Below are 17,712 nucleotides of genomic sequence, written 5' to 3' on the forward strand. Positions count from 1 at the left end.
ATGCTACAATGTGCAAGGATCCCGGTTCGAGCCCTTGGTCCCCACCTGCAGGGGTAAAGCCTTGTGAGTGGTGAGACGGTGTTGCAGGTGTCTCTCTGTCCGTCTCCCTCTCTGTCACCCCTGTCCCTCTCGATTTCTGACTGTCCATATTCAATAAATAAAGTTAATAATAAAATATTTTAAAAAGTAAAATATGGGGGGAAAAACCAAAAGTCTCACACATCATAACCATTTGTCTTGCTGTTAAGTGTTGGATGCAAGGTGATCAGCAATTCATTGTTTTCTCCATCTTTCCTTGACCAGAAATGTTTGCGGCACAAGGAGTTTCCTCTTCCCCATGGCTATCTGACTTCCTCCTTCTGGCGTTCCTGATGTCATTCTGTTGACCACCTTCACCATTATGTTGCAGAAGGGCAGTAATAAAGCAACTGAAGACAACATATATGGGAGAAATTATGTCCAATTTAGAAACTTGCCAATATTTATTGTTATATATTTATGCCTTGTGACTCAGAGAGGAGATTTTGATGGGCCACAGAAATTTAAGAGGTCCCTTAAAGAATGGGCCTTTCTCATTTTTATAAAAATTACAAGAAGTATTTAGCATATGCTTTCCTCTTTATTTCCTCTATCTCTTGAGTATTTTAGAAAATAGTATTTTAACCAGTGCACTAAAGTGAGTCCATCTCATGTTCATGTTGCCTCCTTTTGAAATGAATTCCCAGAGAGAGCAAAGACTCATAAGATACTCTTTAAAACATTTAGTAGTTGAGACCTGAATCCTTACATAAAAATCTGGGTTTTGATTATCTGACCTCAGTTTCAGCAATAATTGTAAATTCCGAGGAAATGTCTGCTGGAGACATGGTCTGTGTCTCATTCAGGGACAGTTTAGTGTCTGGAATTTGTGTTGGCACATAAGCTGTTTCACCAACAAGCATTGTTCTCTAATTTGGAAATGGATGGATTTGATCCAGGGGAAGGCTGGGGATACAGAAACCAGGGCAGTCGCCTTTTTTGTTTTAGCTTAAATTAAGATGGAACTTTCACCTTTATAAGATAAGCAAAAGTTGTTAGGGAGGAATTGATAACTGTTTTATAGTTTTTCATGTGTTCAGAATAATCAAGAGTTTGTCTGTTCAGTTAAGAATTGATACTTGTTTTCTTGAAAGACCACTTTACTGCAGAGGCAGCAGCTATGGCTGTGTTCCTACATATGAGATATGTTCTGGGGTATATTTGGAGGTATATTCTCCAGTGTTCTTCAGTGACTTGAAGTAAACCATTCTGCAAATGATTGACTCTGATGCTAAAAAAAACAAAAAAAAACAATAAAGCTTGATTTTTAACATTACTTTTATTTTTACTTTATTATTTTTTTCTTACAGATGTATTCATTTATGAGAGAAGAGAAGGGGAGAGAGAGAACAGGAGCATCACTCTAATATATGTGATGCTACTTGAGTCAGGCAATTCATATTCTGCACACCCTCAGTAAGGACCCTAAATGGAGCTTTGGATTCCTCTCTGCCATAACATTCTTATTTTAGAATCATGTGTCTTGAGTCCCACACTTAGTTGTTTGTTTGTTTGTTTGTTTATAAAAAGGAAACACTGGGGAGTTGGGCAGTAGCACAGCAGGTTAAGAGCAGGTGGCACAAAGCGCAAGGACTGGCATAAAGATCCCGGTTCAAACCCCCAGATCCCCACCTACAGGGGTTCACTTCACAGGCGGTGAAGCAGGTCTGCAGGTGTCTATCCTTCTCTCCCCCTCTCCATCTTCCCCTCCTCTCTCCATTTCTCTCTGTCCTATCTAACAACAATATCAATAATAACTACAACAATAAAACAACAAGGGCAACAAAAGGGAATAAATATTTTTTAAATAAAATAAATGAATAAATAAAAGTCTGCCTTCTATAATTGCTTCCCCACTAAACATGGGCGTTGACAGTTCAATCCATACTCCCAGCCTGTCTCTCTCTCTTCCCTAGTGGGGCAGGGCTCTGGGGAATCGGGGCTCCAGGACACAATGGTGGGGTCATCTGCCCAGGGAAGTCTAGTTGGCATCTGGAACCTAGTGGCTGAAAAAACTTAACATATAAAGCCAAACAAATTGTTGACTGATCATGAACCTAAAGGCTGGAGTATTGTAGATGAAGATTTGGGGTCTCCGTTTAGTAGACAGATACTAGGCATATTTTAGTTATATTCCAAAAGGCCCATGAATATACTAGTGTTTTGTTTTTTTTGTTTGTTTGTTTTGTTTTGTTTTTCTGAGCCTGACATCTGATATGCAGGTGGATCCAAGTTATTGTCTGGGGAGATGATGTCGTGGCTGGTAAAAGGACCAGAAAGCTGGATCAGGAAAGAGAGTAGCTCCCAAATATGGGAAAGGTGTATAAATATAATTGATTGTAAACCCACACTTAGTTTTACTGCTGAAAATCATGTGTGAAAAGTGACAAGACAGGGCCAGGTGGTGACACGTGGTTGAGCGCACATAATGTGCAAGTACCATGGTTCAAGCCCCCAGTCCTCACCTGCAGGGGGAAAGCTTTGCAAGTGGTGAAGCAGTGTTGCAGGTGTTTCTCTTCCTCTCTATCTTCCCCATTTCTCTTGATTTCTAACTGTCTCTATCCAATAAATAAAGATATTTAAAAAGAAAAATGACTAGACAAGATATCTCTGAGATCTCTTCCATATTGAATTCATATCACTCCATAGAATATACCTCAGAGTGGGGGGTCAGGCAGTGGCACAGTGGGTTAAGCGCATATGGTGCAAAGTGCAAGGACGGGCTCAGAGATCCCGGTTCAAGCCCCTGGCTCCCCATCTGCATGGTGGTTGCCTCAAAAGTGGTGAAGCAGATCTGCAGGTTTCTATCTTTCTCTTCCCGTCTCTGTCTTCCCCTCCCCTCTGGGTTTCTTTCTGTCCTATCCAACAACAATAATAACAAGACGATAAACAACAATGGCAACAAAGGGGAAACAATGGCCTCCAGGAGCAGTGGATTCGTAGTGCCGGCACCAAGCCCCAGCAATAACCCTGGATGCAAATATATATATATATATTTTGATATATATCTTATTTTTCTAGGTTTTGGGAGTTGGGCAGTAGCGCAGCAGGTAAGTGCAGGTGGCACAAAGCACAAGGACCAGCATAAAGATCCTGGTTCGAGCCCCCAGCTCCCCACATGTAGGGGAGTCGCTTCACAGGCAGTGAAGCAGGTCTGCAGGTGTCTATCTTACTCTCCCCCTCTCTGTCTTCCCTTCCTCTCTCCATTTCTCTCTGTCCTATCCAATAATGATGACATCAATAACTACAACAATAAAACAACAAAGGCAACAAAAGGGAATAAATAAATATTTAAAAATATATAATTGGAGGTTTTGTGTTCGGTGATTTGATGTTTAATATTGCTATTTTTTTATGGTTATTAATGAGAAAAAGAAACCAGTATATCACTCTGGCACATGTGACGTCAACAATTGAACTCAGAATGTCATGCTGGAGAGTCCACTATTCCTCCTTCCAAGCCAGCTAGTGGGTACTTGATGGTAAAGCAAGAAAGGACAGTATTGGGTAGACTAGACTCCAGGTTATTTATTTTTTGTCACTGGGTACCAACTTTTTCAGATAGAGGAAGAGAGGGAAATACACCACAATACCCATGAGCTGGAAAATGTTATAGTAAGTAAACTGCACGTTATCAAGTGTGAAGACCCAGATTTGAGCCCCCAGCCACTATATAGGAGTATTTGCAGGGGAAAAGCTTCATGGGCAGTGCTGCAATGTCTCTCTTCTCTGTTTCACACCTCTATCTGAAAGGAAAAAGTTGGCTGCCAGGAGTAGTGGAATTGTGTAGCCAACAAGCCTCAGCAGTAACCCTGGTGGCAACACTAAAAGCTACCACAACACAGAAGCCACCACACTCTGTGGTGGGAACTGAAATGGAACCTGGCTCCATAAAACAAGCACAATACTCAGGTGAAATCTACTTTTTGTTTGTTTTGTGTCATCTTTATTGAATAGAGACAGTCAGAAATTGGCTAACCCATGTCTGCAACCCTGGGAAAACCACAGTGGACTGCAATGGAAGGATGGGGATTCAGAACTCCGGTGGTGGGAACAATGTGGAATTATACCCCTGTTGACATGTAATTTTGTAAGTCAATATTAAATCACCAATAAGAAAAAAGAGGGAATTAGCCCTGCACTCAGAAAGGTTACAGTTAGAAACCAGAATGTTTTGCTATCAAAATTATTACCTAAAATATTATTAAATTACATGTTATTAAATGTATTTACTATTAAAAGGATAAAATACTATCAATATATGTATATAAGTATAAAATACACCTTATTCATTACTACATATAATTATTACTACTGCATTGCTAATGAAAGATTAGCAAGTGTCCATCTTTCTCCCTCTCTATCTCCCCTCCCCCTCTCAATTTCTCTCTGTTCTATCCAATAATAATTTTAAAAAAGAAAAAGTCGCTGCCAGGAGCAATAGATTAAAAGTACCAGCGCAGAGCCCCAACAATAACCCTAAATGGAAATTCTAAAAAAAAAAAAAAAGACAAATCAAGAGGGAAGGGGTTGATAAAGAGGGAGAGGGAGAGGGGTGTGGTGGTAGTACTAAGTGCACATAATACTAAGCACAAGGATCCGGGCTTGAACCCCCAGCTCCCCACCTGCGCAGGGATGCTGCATAAATTGTGAAGCATGTCTGCAAGTATCTATCTTTCTCCCTCTCGATTTCCCCTCTCCCTCTCAATTTCTCTCTATCCTATCCAAAAATAATGTAAAAAAATTAAAAAAGGTAAAATCACTGCCAGGAGCAAATGCCGGGATAACCTGAGGGTGCTTCTTCCCAAGCTAGTGCTCTCTGGGTTGGAGAGAACTCAACTAGAGCCAATCTAGGCTGCTATGTGGGGGAGGGATCAGGAACTCATGCAGCACTAACTTCGCAGGAGATACACTCTGGAACTCTCGGAGCAGATACACTCTGGAACTCTCGGAGCCAGAAAGCAATTTCCAAGTGTCTTTAATCAGAAGAGCAGCTGTTTTTGTACTCTCCAAGTAGGGTGGGAACAGGATACGACGCAGAGAGGGTGGAGAGAAAAGTGACTGGCGAAAATCAGGGTGTGACAAGGAGAGGGGGCGGAGCAGGCAAGAATTCTACCACTGAACCACCAGTGCCCTGGAGGGAGGGTGGTGCTTGTTAACAGAAGGGGTTTTTAGAAGCAGAATTAGAAGCATACCAACTTCTTCTAGCGTTTGCCAGCATACCAACAATTCATAGTACCAGCACAGAGCCCCAACAATAACCCTAGAGGCAAAAGAAAAAAAGAGGAGGGAAGAGAGACACCTGCAACATTGCTTCAACGCTCAACAAAGCTTTCCTCCTGCAGGTGGGGACTGAGGGCTTGACCCCAAGACTTTGCACACTATAAAGTATCCATGTTTGTTTTTCTTAGCAGAGCACTGCTCATCTTTGGTTTATGTTTATGGTGAGTGTATGTGGAGGGGTGATCATGGGACTGTGGAGCCTCAGGCAGGAGAGTCTCATTTATTTTATTTTATTTTTATTACTATTGGATAGAGAAAGAGAAAAATTGAGTGGGAAGGGAAGAGACAGACACCTACAGCCCTGCTTCACCACTCATGAAGCTTTTCCCCTGCAGGTAGGGAGGGACCGGGGGCTTGAACCTGGGTCCTTTTTTTCTTTTTTTCTCCAGGGTTATTGCTGGGCTCGGTACCCGCACCATGAATCCACCGCTCCTGGAGGCCATCCTTTCTCCCTCTTTGTTGCCCTTGTTGTAGCCTCGTTGTGGTTATTATCATTGCCATTACTGATGTTGTTCGTTGTTGGATAGGATAGAGAGAAATGGAGAGAGGAGGGGAAGACAGAGAGGGGGAAAGACAGACACCTGCAGACATGCTTCACCGCCTGTGAAGCGACTGGGGTGCTAGAACCAGGATCCTTACGCCGGTCCCTGCGCTTTGCGCCACATGCGCTTAACCCACTGCACCACCGCCCGACCCCCCGAACCTGGGTCCTTTTGCATTGTCATTTGTGCACTTAACCAGGTGTACCACTGCCAGGCCCCTGAGCGTCTCTTACATAACCACTATGCTATCTATCCCTACATCACAGGTGAATGTTCTTGCCAGGCATGGTAGGCCAGAATTTTGATATTGATAATGTTGCCTTCAGAGATCATGGTTGCTAGCTGATAGATGCAACTCCTGATGGAGAAAGCATCAGAATCACTAAAGGAGAATACTGTGCAGGGGGGCCAGGCGGTGGCGCAGCGGGTTAAGCGCACATGGTGCAAAATGCAAGTACATGCAATAAGGATCCCGGTTTGAGCCCCCAGCTTCCCACCTGCAGGGGGGTGGCTGCATGGGCGGTGAAGCAGGTCTGCAGGTGCCTCTCTGTCTCTCCCTCTCTCTGTCTTCCCCTCCTCTCTTTATTTCTCTTTGTCCTAGCCAACAACAATGACAGAAATAGCAAGAACAATAATAATGACAAGCAACAAGAGCAACAAAGGGGAAAAAATAGCCTCCAGGAGCAGTGAGTTCATAGTGTAGGCACAAAGCCCCCCAAATAACTCCAGAAGCAAACAAAAATTAAAAGGAGAAGGAGAAGAAGAAGAATACTGGGCAGGCCAGGTGGTAGTGCACCTGGTTGAGTGCACGTTATAATGCGCAAAGACCTGGGTTTGAGACCCTGGTCCCCACCTGCAGGGGGAAAGCTTCATGAGTGGTGAAGCAGGGCTGCAGGTGTCTGTCTCTCTCCTTCTCCATCTCCCCCTCCCCTCTCAATTTCTGGCTTTCTACTATCCAATAAGCAAATAAAGATAATAAAAAATTTTTAAAAAAGAATACTGGGGGTAGGTGGTAGGTAGCACACCTGGCTAAGCACATACATCACAGCGTGTAAGAACTTGGGTTAAGGGTGAAGATATAGCATAGTGGTTATGTAAAGAGACTTTCATGCCTGAGGCTCTCAAGTCCCAGGTTCAATCACCCACACCACCATAAGCCAGAGCTGAGCAGTGCTCTGTGGAAAAAAATAAAATAAAAAAGTTAAAGCCCCTCGCCCCCATCTGCAAAGAGGAAGATTCAAAGTGGTGAAGCAGTGTTGCAGGTGTCTCTTTCTTTGTATCTCTCCCCTCTCAACTTCTCTCTGTCTCTATCCAAAATAAGGTATGTAAGAAAAGAATATTAAGAAAAAAAAAGAATATTAAGGTGGTCAGGGAGGTGGTGCAATGGATAAAGCACTGGACTCAAGCATGAGTTCAATCCCTGGCAGCACATGTGCCAGAGTGATATTTGGTTCTTTCCTCCTATCTTTCTCATTAATAAATAAAATCTTTTTTTAAAAAAGAATACTTTTTCAGTCACCAGGTTCCAGATGCCATCAGGATGCTAGCCAGGCTTCCCTGGATTGAAGACCCCACCAATGTGTCCTGGAGCTCAGCTTCCCCAGAGACACACCCTACTAGGGAAAGAGAGAGACAGACTAGGAGTATGGACCGACCAGTCAATGCCCATGTTCAGTGGGGAAGCAATTACAGAAGCCAGACCTTCTACCTTCTGCAACCCACAATGACCCTGGGACCATGCTCCCAGAGGGATGGAGAATGGGAAAGCTATCAGGGGAGGGGGTGGGTTATGGAGATTGGGTGGTGGGAATTGTGTGGAGTTGTACCCCTCCTACCCTATGGTTTTGTTAATTAATCCTTTCTTAAATATAAATAAATAAATAAATAAATAAATAAATAAAAAGAATACTAAGAATACTAAGGACTGCATTTAATTTTTTAACTCAAGTACTTATTTGCCTGTGTGACGTCATTTATCAGGCTCGTTGCCCATATTTTTGTCATATCTGTCCTACAAAGATTTTTTTTTTCTTTACCAGAGCACTGCTCAACTCTGGTTTAATTGGGAAATAAATGTTTTTTAAAAATAGCTCACTTAGATACTGCACTGGTTTGTCATGTATGCAACCTAGTTCTGAGCCTAGCTTTCACACTGAAGGGAGCATCAGTGCTGTGATTTCTTTCACTCTTTTCTTCTGCCTCTCTCCCTCTCTGCTTCTAGAAAGAAAGAGAAGGAAGAAGGGAAGGAAAGAAAAAGAAGAAATTCTAATAGCACAGAAACCCTACACATCCCTTGGACTGGAAATTGGAGTTGATCCTTACCCAGATAGTAAGAGCTATTTGGGGGGGGGAGGGGATCCCAGAGCAGCACTTTGGTACATGCAGTTCCATAGACTGAGCTTGCGAAGTCATGCTTAGAAGTCCAAACCTTGGGAGTCGGGCGGTAGAGCAGCAGGTTAAGCGCAGGTGGCACAAAGCACAAGGACCGGCATAAGAATCCCGGTTCGAACCCCGGCTCCCCACCTGCAGGGGAGTCGCTTCACAGGCAGTGAAGCAGGTCTGCAGGTGTCTATCTTTCTCTCCTCCTCTCTGTCTTCCCCTCCTCTCTCCATTTCTCTCTGTCCTATCCAACAACGACAACAACAACAATAACTACAACAATAAAACAACAAGGGCAACAAAAGGGAATAAATAAATAAAATAAATATTAAAACAACAACAACAACAATAACTACAACAATAAAAAAGGGCAACAAAAGGGAAAATAAATGTTAAAAAAAAGAGTCCAAACCCCTCCCACTATGCCACCTCTCAGGCTGTGCACCATGCTAAGTGTATAGTTCTGTGACATCAGTGTTCTCAAATTGTGTAACCATCACCACTATCCATACCCTGAAGTTTTTTCATCCTGAGAACCAGAAACTCTTAATCCCATTTTTTCTTTAAGTTTTTGTTACATATTTTAAAATTTATTTATGAAAGGGGAGGAGAAAGAGAGCCAGAGCATCACTGTGGTAGGAGTTGAACAGGGGACCTCATGCTTGAGGACCCACTGGGCCACCTCCTCGACCTTTTTTTTTTTTTCAACCAGAGCACTGCTCAGCTCTGCTTTATGGTGGTGCGGGGATTGAACTTGAGACCTTTGGTGTCTCAGGCATGAAAGGCTTTTTGCATAACTTTTATGCTATCTCCCCAGCCTTTTTTTTTTTTCTCCTTTTCTTTTTTTCTTTCTCTCTTTTTAGTCATCATTTGGGTTTTACTGTACTGAGGAGGGCTTTTTCAGATAGAGAGAGAGACAGAAAGACAGTACAGCAGCAAAGTTTCCCTCAGAGCAGTGGGAGCTGGAGTCACACCTGGGTTATGTCCATGATAAACACCACTATCACCACTATCGGGGTCAGGCGGTAGCTCAGCGGGTTAAGCACACGTGGCTCAAAACGCAAGGACGAGCATAAGGATCCTGGCTGGAGCCCCTGGCTCCCCACCGACAGGGGAGTAGCTTCACAAGCAGTGAAGCAGGTCTGCAGGTGTCTGTCTTTCTCTCCCCATCTCTGCCTTCCCCTCCTCTCTCCATTTCTCTCTGTCCTATCCAACAACAATAATAACAAAAATAATAATTACAACAAGGATTTAAAAAAGGGGAGGAGGAAACAAAAGGGGAAAAAATAACCTCCAGGAGCAGTGGATTCATGGAGCAGGCACGGAGGCCCAGCAATGACCCTGGAGGCAAAACAAACAAACAAACACTATAATGGTTCAGAAGGTGGTGCAGTGGATAAAGCATTGGACGATCAATGAGGTCCTGAGTTTGATCCCTAGTAGCACATGTACCAGAGTGATGTCTAGTTCTTTCTCTCTTCTCCTTTCTCATTAATAAATAAATAAAATCGGGAGTCAAAAGGTAGCGCAGCGGGTTAAGCGCACATGGCGCAAAGCGCAAGGACCCGCGTAAGGATCCCGGTTGGAGCCCCGGGCTCCCCAACGCAGGGGAGTCGCTTCACAAGCGGTGAAGCAGGTCTGCAGGTGTTTATCTTTCTCTCCCCCTTTCTGTCTTCCCCTTCTCTCTCCAGTTCTTTCTGTCCTATCCAACTACGACATCAATAATAACAATAATAACTACAACAATAAAACAAGGGCAACAAAAGGGAATATTTAAAAAATAAATAAATATAATCTTGAAAAAACACTATCCAAGTGAAGTACATTGCTATCCATCTTACCCCCTTTTAACACTAATTCCCCATTCTCTCTCACTCACTGGCCCCAGACAACCCCCACTGTACTTTGTTTCTATGAATTTGAGCAGCTAGGGACCTCATACAGGTGAAGTCACTCACTTGTCCTTTTGTGTCTGGTTTATTTCACTCTGTACTCACCACACAAGCAGTCATTGAGTTCTAAAGATTTCTGCATTCCTTGCCAGCTCTAACACTGTCGAGTGTCTGAGATGAAGTATAGTCCACTTGCCATTGGGACCCTTCCCAGTCAGCTCCCTCTTGGGAGGGAAAATAGTGGAAGTAGTCCTTGTTGCTTGCTGTTAATTTTGTCACGTGCCTTTGTGTGTTTGTGCATGAGACAAGCTATCTGCAGGGACACCTGTGGAAATAGGATTACGATCAGAGGCCCGGTGGTGGCGCACCAGGTTAAGCGCACATAATACAAAGTGCAAGGACCAAGGAAAGATCCTGGTTCAAGTCCCCCCACCCCCATGCACACACACATCTGCAGTGGGGGTCCACTTCACAAGCAATGAAGCAGGTCTGCAGGTGTCTGTCTTTCTCTCTCCCTCTCCCATCTTCCCTTCCCCTCAGTTTCTCTCTGTCCTATCCAAAAAAATCAAAAGAAAAAACAAAGCAAAAAACCTGCAGGAGCAGCGGATTCATAGTGTAGGCAATAACCCTGGAGGCAAGTAAATAAATAAATAAATAAAGATTCAATCAGTATATATCCCAATTGCTGACCTCTTGAATAATTTGAAAAGGTATTGAGACTACCTACATACCCAATTTCAGGGTGCAGAGCAAGCCTTCTAAGGACTGCTGTCAGAGCTAGAAAGAAGCTAACAATTCAGTCCCTTAGAGTCTATGAAGACTATAGTGGTTATTGGAGGAAAGGGTGGGGTGAGAGAATAAGGAAACAGGTGGAGGTTTCTGTCTGGTGTAATGGCACACGACTGTGGGGTGGGTGTAGTGAGTTGTATACACACATAGGTTTGAAAGGATTTTTATTTATTTTATTTTTTTGCTTTTTTAAATTTATTACTCAAAAATGCTCCATGTATTTATCTTTCTGACTTTGTGCTTGTGCCTTCAACACTTTGACGACAATTTTCTGCTCCTCAATAAGGAAAGCACGCTTGATCCTGTCACGGTCGCACTTAGCCCATTGGAGCCACCATAGGCCCTGCTGACATGCTTCTTTGTCTTCCACAGCCTCTTATGTACTTTAGGCCTCACTGCACGAACCCCACCCCACGCAGACACCGCAAACAGACTTGGGAGCCTTCCCGACCTTCTTGGTGTAAAGGTAAACAATCCTGTTCCCCGGGTGCAGGACAGCCTGGTTTTGCTGGAGGCGGTGTTGTAGGACAGCCTACTCCGATAGGTCAGACGCTGCACCATGGCTAACACCTGTCGATACCATCTCCAGAAAAGCGATTTTTATTTATTTTTAAACACAAGATAGGGATGGAAAGAGAAAGAAAAAAAAAAAAAAAAGGAAACAGAGCATCACGCTTGCACATGGAATACCAGGGACTGAACTTGGAAGCTTATTCTTCCAAGCTGAATACTCACTGTGTCACCTCCCAGACCCATTCCTAAAATCTCATGATGTTGTACACCAGTGTTCAGTCAATGAAAAAAATTCAGGGGAGTCGGGCGGTAGCGCAGCGGGCTAAAAGCGAGTGGCGCAAAGCTCAAGGACTGGCTTAAAGGATCCTGGTTGGAGCCCCGGCCTCCCCATCTGCAGGGGCGTCGCTTCACAGGCAGTGAAGCAGGTCTGCAGGTGTCTGTCTTTCTCTCCCCCTCTCTGTCTTCCCCTCCTCTCTCCATTTCTCTCTGTCCTATCCAACAACGACGAGATCAATAACAACAATAATAACTACAACAATAAAACAACAAGGGCAACAAAAGGGAATAAATATATATTAAAAAAGAATATTCAGGGGTCAGGCAATAGCGCAGCGGGTTAAGCACACATGGTAAGAAGCACAAGGACCAGCCTAAGGATCTCGGTTTGAGTCCCGGCCTCCCCACCTGCAGGGGGGTCGCTTCACAAGCGGTGAAGCAGGTCTGCAAGTGTCTGTCTTTCTCTCCCCTTCTGTCTCCTCTCCTCTCTCCATTTCTCTCTGTTCTATACAACAACAGTGAAATCAATAACAACAATAATAACAACCACAACAATGATAAGAAAAAAAACAAGGGCAACAAAAGGGAAAGAAAATAGCTTCCAGGTGGTCCGGGAGGTGGTGCAGCGACTAAGGCACTAGACTCTCAAGCATGAGGTCCCGAGTTCAATCCCCGGCAGCACATGTACCAGAGTGATGTCTGGTTCTCTCCTATCTTTCTCATTAATAAATAAATAAAATCTTTAAAAAAAAAAAAAAGAAAGAAAGAAAATAGCTTCCAGGAGCAGTGGATTCGTGGTATAGGCACTGAGCCCCAGCAATAACCATGGAAGAAAAAAAAAATTCAAAGGAAAAAAATTAAAGGCTGTGAAGATGACTTATTTTTTTTATTTCTTTATTGGGGAACTAATGTTTTACAGTCAACAGTAAATACAATAGTTCGTACATGCATAACATTCCCCAGTTTCCCATATAACAATACAACCCCCACTAGGTCCTCTGTCATCCTTCTTGGACCTGTATTATCAGAGTCTTTTACTTTGGTGCTATACACCAATTCCATTTCAGGTTCTACTTGTGGTTTTTTTTTTTTTTTTTCTGATCTTGTTTTTCAACTTCTGCCTGAGAGTGAGATCATCCCATATTCATCCTTCTGTTTCTGACTTATTTCACTTAACATGAATTTTTCAAGGTCCATCCAAGATCAGCTGAAAACAGTGAAGTCACCATTTTTTACAGCTGAGTAGTATTCCATTGTGTATATAGACCACAACTTGCTCAGCCACTCATCTGTTGTTGGACACCTGGGTTGCTTCCTTGTTTTGGCTATTACAAATTGTGCTGCCAAGAACATATGTGTACACAGATCTTTTTGGATGTGTTGGGTTCCTTAGGATATATCCCCAGGAGAGGAATTGCAGGGTCATAGGGTTGGTCCATTTCTAGCCTTCTGAGAGTTCTCCAGACTGTTCTCCACAGAGGTTGGGCCAATTGACATTCCCACCAGCAGTGTAGGAGGGTTCCTTTGACCCCACACCCTCTCCAGCATTTGCTGCTGTTAACTTTTCTGATGTTATGACATTCTCACAGGAGTGAAGTGGTATCTCGTTGTTGTCTTTATTTGCATTTCTCTGACAATCAGAGACTTGGAGCATTTTTTTCATGTGTTTCTCGGCCTTTTGGATCTCTTCTGTGGTGAATATTCTGTCCATGTCCTCCCCCCATTTTTGGATAGGGCTATTTGTTGTCTTGTTGTTGAGTTTGGCAAGCTCTTTATATATGTTGGTTATTAAACTCTTGTCTGATGTATGGCATGTAAAGATCTTCTCCCATTCTGTGAGGGGTCTCTTGGTTTAGGTAGTGGTTTCTTTTGCTGTGCAAAAGCTTTTTAATTTGATGTAGTCCCATAGGTTTATACTTGCCTTAGTCTTTTTTGTAAGTGGATTTGTTTCATTGAAGATGTCTTTAAAATTTATGCGGAAAAGAGTTCTGCCAATATTTTCCTCTAAGTATCTGATAGTTTGTGGTCTAACATCCAGTCCTTGATCCACTTGGAATTTACTTTTGTATTTGGTGAAATACAGTGGTTCAGTTTCATTCTTCTGCATGTTTCAACCCATTGTTTCCAATACCATTTGTTGAAGAGACTCTGCTTTCCCCATTTAATAGTCTGGGCCCCTTTGTCAAAGATTAGATGTCCATAGGTGTGGGGGGATGACTCATTTTTTTTTTTATAAATATTTATGTATTTCCTTTTTGTTGTCCTTGTTTTTATTGTTGTTGTAGTTATTATTGTTGATGTCATCATTGCTGGATAGGACAGAGAGAAATGGAGAGAGTAGGGGAAGACAGAGAGGGAGAGAGAAAGATAGACACCTGTAGACCTACTTCATTGCCTGTGAAATGACTCCCCTGCAGGTGGGGAGCAGGGGCTTGAACCGGGATACTTATGCCAGTCCTTGCACTTTATGTCACCTGCACTTAACCTGCTGCACTACCTCCTGACTCCCGAAGATGACTCATTTTAGTGGAACATAGGACTTAACGTGTGCCTAGTTTGATCCTCAGTACTACATGTATCACGTCTTTCTCCTGTGCAATTCTCATATATAATTAATCTTTTTTTTCTTTTTTGCCTCCAGTCACTGGTGCTTGATTCAGGCACTGAATCCACTACTCCTAGTGGCCATTTTTCCTTTATTTTTATTTATTTTATTTGACAGGACAATAAATAAATCTTTTATTTCTTTATTGGGGTATTAATAGTTTACAGTTGACAGTAAATACAATAGTTTGTACATGCATAACATTTCCCAGTTTTTCACCTAACAATACAACCCCCACTAGGTCCTCTGCCATAAATAAATCTTTTTATTGCCTTGGTAATCGGTGGAGTTAGTTTCCTGCACGACAATTCCACCACTCCCTGCAGTCATTTTTTTCTTTTTTCTTTTTCTTCTTATATTTATAGGGCAGAGAAATTGAAAGGGGGTGGGGTAGACAGGGAGAAAAAGAGACACCTTCAACACTACTTTACCTCACTGCAGGTGAGAACTGGAGCTTCAGTCAGGATTCTTGAGCAAGGTAACATGACCTCACTCAAGTGTGTCACCATCCAGCTCCTCAAATAAAATAAATCTAAACCAAAGGGGAAAAAAAGAGGAGAAAGGAAGAATATAGTCTGATCCCCTGTGTGCGCACATGCATATTTTTTATGTGTGTATGTGTGTTTTCCTGAATGAGTTTCTCAGAAAACAAGCCCTTTATAACCTTTATCATATTCTTTTCCTCACACCTACTTGTGTTAGACATGTGATAAAGGTGGGAGGTGACATAGGCAGACAATAGAACCCATGAAGAATGGATCTTTAAATGTCTCCTCTCCAGTGCCAACTGCAGAATGGGATGGGTGAAGGAGTGGGAGGTGGAAAGGGCTGTGGATTTTGTTTTTCTGGCCATGTCTCAGATCAGACAAAGGACTGATGAAATAGACTTTTAATTTCATTATCAATACAGAAGCTCTCCATCTCAGGGTCTCAATCTATTTCTCAACATACAAAACACACACACACACACACACACACACACATACCATTTTACTATTAGGCCAGTGATTAAGAAAAAAATCTTCTCTTTTCATGTAATTCATACTCCCTAACCCTGAGATCTGATCTTTGTTAGAGCAAGAGGTCTTGAAATTTAGCAGTGCTTTTTTTAGCCATTTTGTCCCCAGAGCTGAAGGTTTGATTAAGCATTTGGCTGCTGCTTACTGAAGAGGCTGTGGACGCCATCAGCTGTTCCCAGAAATGCACACTCCAGGGAGGAGTTACCAGGCCCTGCTGTCTCTACAGAATCAAATACAGGAAATGCCTCTTGGACCCTATGTTTTTCCTTCAGATTCTGCAAAGCTGCTTCTGTGATGTGGCTAATCCTCATCTTTTCTCTCCACTCCAAAGGACTGAGGGAGTGGAGAGTTTTTTCTCCACGAGCTAGAACAGCCTAGAAACCTGACTGCAGATCACAGGGGACAGAGGCCAAACTGCAGAGGACCAGGAAAATCCCGGCTGGGCCCAGGTCCAGGTTTGGGTGCAGAGCCAACGCCTTTATATTTATGCAAAGAGAGAGCTGCTAGGTAACTGGTAGGCTGAGGCCTTCCTGAGCTGCAGGGCTACTAGTCTGCATGATTGCACTGGAATGATCTGGGTGTTACTCTCAATGGCGCTAGACCAGCTGTTACTAGAACTGGGGTGGGGAGAGGGTGTGTAGAATCAGGCCCTTAAAATCCTAAGACTGTAAGGAAGAGAAATCCCAGGAATTCCTTTATATTCCTTTTTGCAGCACCTTAGCAACCACCAACAGAAAGCTTCCCTGTCCTTCAGGGAATGCAGTATAGCATAGTGTCTCTGAAAGGTTCTGGTACTGGAATCCTAGGTTTTTTTTCTTGCTTATCTGTCTTAGCTTCCATGTCAGGATGTTTCTTTGTAAAATAGGGAAGTAATACCTGCTTTATAAAACCGTTGCAGAGAATTTTCTTTACCACGACATATACTTAGTATATGTCTATATACTAAGTATATAGTGAAATACTTAGTATAGTGCCCTGGTACATAAGGAAAGTTTAATTTTGGCAGAACTTTCTCGGACAACTTGAGTGTCATATTCCACGAGTGACCTGTGCAAAAGTTGTCCCAGTAAGAATATAAGAAATTGGCTCCCCAAACCCCGAGATGACCGGCAACACTCAATTTAATATTCATTTATTTATTTATTATCAGATTTGTTTTTTAAACTACCTTAAACCGGGACCTCAAAATCATCATCCTTTTGTCCAGGACCCCAGCCCCCATCAAAATAGGCTTACTTAGATTTTAAATCCCTCCCCCCCCAGCCTTTTCCTAGGTTAAATGGGCAGGAGGAAAAAAAATAAGGGTGAGCTCACCCCTTGGAACAGGGCGTTTTTCCGGTCGGGGCGCTCAGCATCCCCAGACAGACTGCAGCGATGGCCCTGCCCCACCCTTCGCTGCAGTACTGGACCGGCTCCCAGGGCGGGGTGGGGGTGCATTAGATTCTCTGCAGGGCGGGGAGGGGCAGGATTGGAAGATACGCGTTGCGGGGAGGGCGGCGTCGCTAAAGCATCCCGGCCGGCCAGGGCGGAGGCTGCGACTCCACCGCAGCAGCAACCCCCACCTCCGCTGCGCGCCCTCTTTTCTCGTTGTCTCCCCCGCGCTCGGGGAGCTCGGCTCGTCCCCCGACCCGCCTCTTCGGCTCTTTCCGGGAGCGCTCGGCCCCTTCCGCCGGACGATCGCGAGGCGAGCCGACGGGAGCCCCGCCCCCTTGGCCCGGAGGGCGCTCTCCCCCGCCCCTCGCGCCCAGCCTGGGCGCTTCCCTCACGCTCGCTCCCGCCCGCCGCCGGAACGCGCGTGGCCGCCTATAAAAGAGACGGGGCGCGCGCGGCGTCGCCACTACCCGCTGCGGAGCTGGACGGTGAGGAGGGAGAGCTGATCGGTCAGTCAGTATCCCCTCGGCCCCACGCACCCCACAGCGCCCGCCCTCCTGAAGCGGTGAGAGGGGGAGCAGGCGAGCACGGGGCCCGGGGTTCTGTCGATCCTCAGGCGGGCTGGCGGGCGGGCGGGGAGCCGGGCGCCCCCGAACCGGGGCGGGGCCGGCGCGCGGACAGGTGAGCCGAGCGGGCCTTCTCGCTGCCTCCGCGGTGCGGGGAGAGGGGCTGCCCGGCCGCCGCGGCTTGAGGCTCGCGGGTTGCGGAGGAGCCGCGGGCCAAGCCCGGGAGCCTGGAATGTCATTGACGGAGCGGAGGGGGGCGAGGCCGCACAGCGCTTCCCTCCCTCCGCCCCCCAGCCTGGCGGCGGCTCCGCCCGGCCCCATCCGGCGGCGGCAGGTGGGGCGGGGGCTCCCGGGAGCCGGTTGTCAGCGTCTCGCTCGGCCGTCTCCGCCGCCCCCGCC

General features: G+C 44.7%; 2 protein-coding genes and 1 pseudogene across 13 annotated transcripts in view; 2 read left to right on the top strand and 1 right to left on the bottom strand.

Moving 5' to 3' along the window:
• GLE1 (GLE1 RNA export mediator) overlaps nucleotides 1-1,354 on the top strand; it is a 57,521-nt gene extending 56,167 nt beyond the window's left edge. For both annotated transcript variants that reach the window (XM_007527061.3, XM_060200281.1), the window contains one exon: nucleotides 304-1,354. In XM_007527061.3, coding sequence (XP_007527123.1) covers nucleotides 304-372 — 69 coding nt within the window. In that variant the 3' untranslated portion in view covers nucleotides 373-1,354. The remainder of the gene's footprint in view (nucleotides 1-303) is intronic.
• Nucleotides 1,355-11,124: 9,770 nt separating this feature from the next.
• On the bottom strand, nucleotides 11,125-11,528 carry LOC103117075 (large ribosomal subunit protein eL34-like; annotated as a pseudogene).
• A 5,627-nt stretch (nucleotides 11,529-17,155) lies between these two features.
• SPTAN1 (spectrin alpha, non-erythrocytic 1) overlaps nucleotides 17,156-17,712 on the top strand; it is a 107,149-nt gene continuing 106,592 nt past the window's right edge. For 2 of the 11 annotated variants that reach the window (XM_060200290.1, XM_060200294.1), the window contains exon 1: nucleotides 17,183-17,312. The gene's annotated coding sequence lies outside the window, so the exon portion shown is untranslated. Of the gene's footprint in view, nucleotides 17,313-17,712 lie in introns of all 11 variants that reach the window. The other 9 variants (XM_060200292.1, XM_060200297.1, XM_060200291.1 and 6 more) reach the window with 7 other exon arrangements.

Source organism: Erinaceus europaeus, chromosome 10, assembly GCF_950295315.1.
Source record: "Erinaceus europaeus chromosome 10, mEriEur2.1, whole genome shotgun sequence".
In the NCBI taxonomy this organism is placed as follows: domain Eukaryota; kingdom Metazoa; phylum Chordata; class Mammalia; order Eulipotyphla; family Erinaceidae; genus Erinaceus; species Erinaceus europaeus.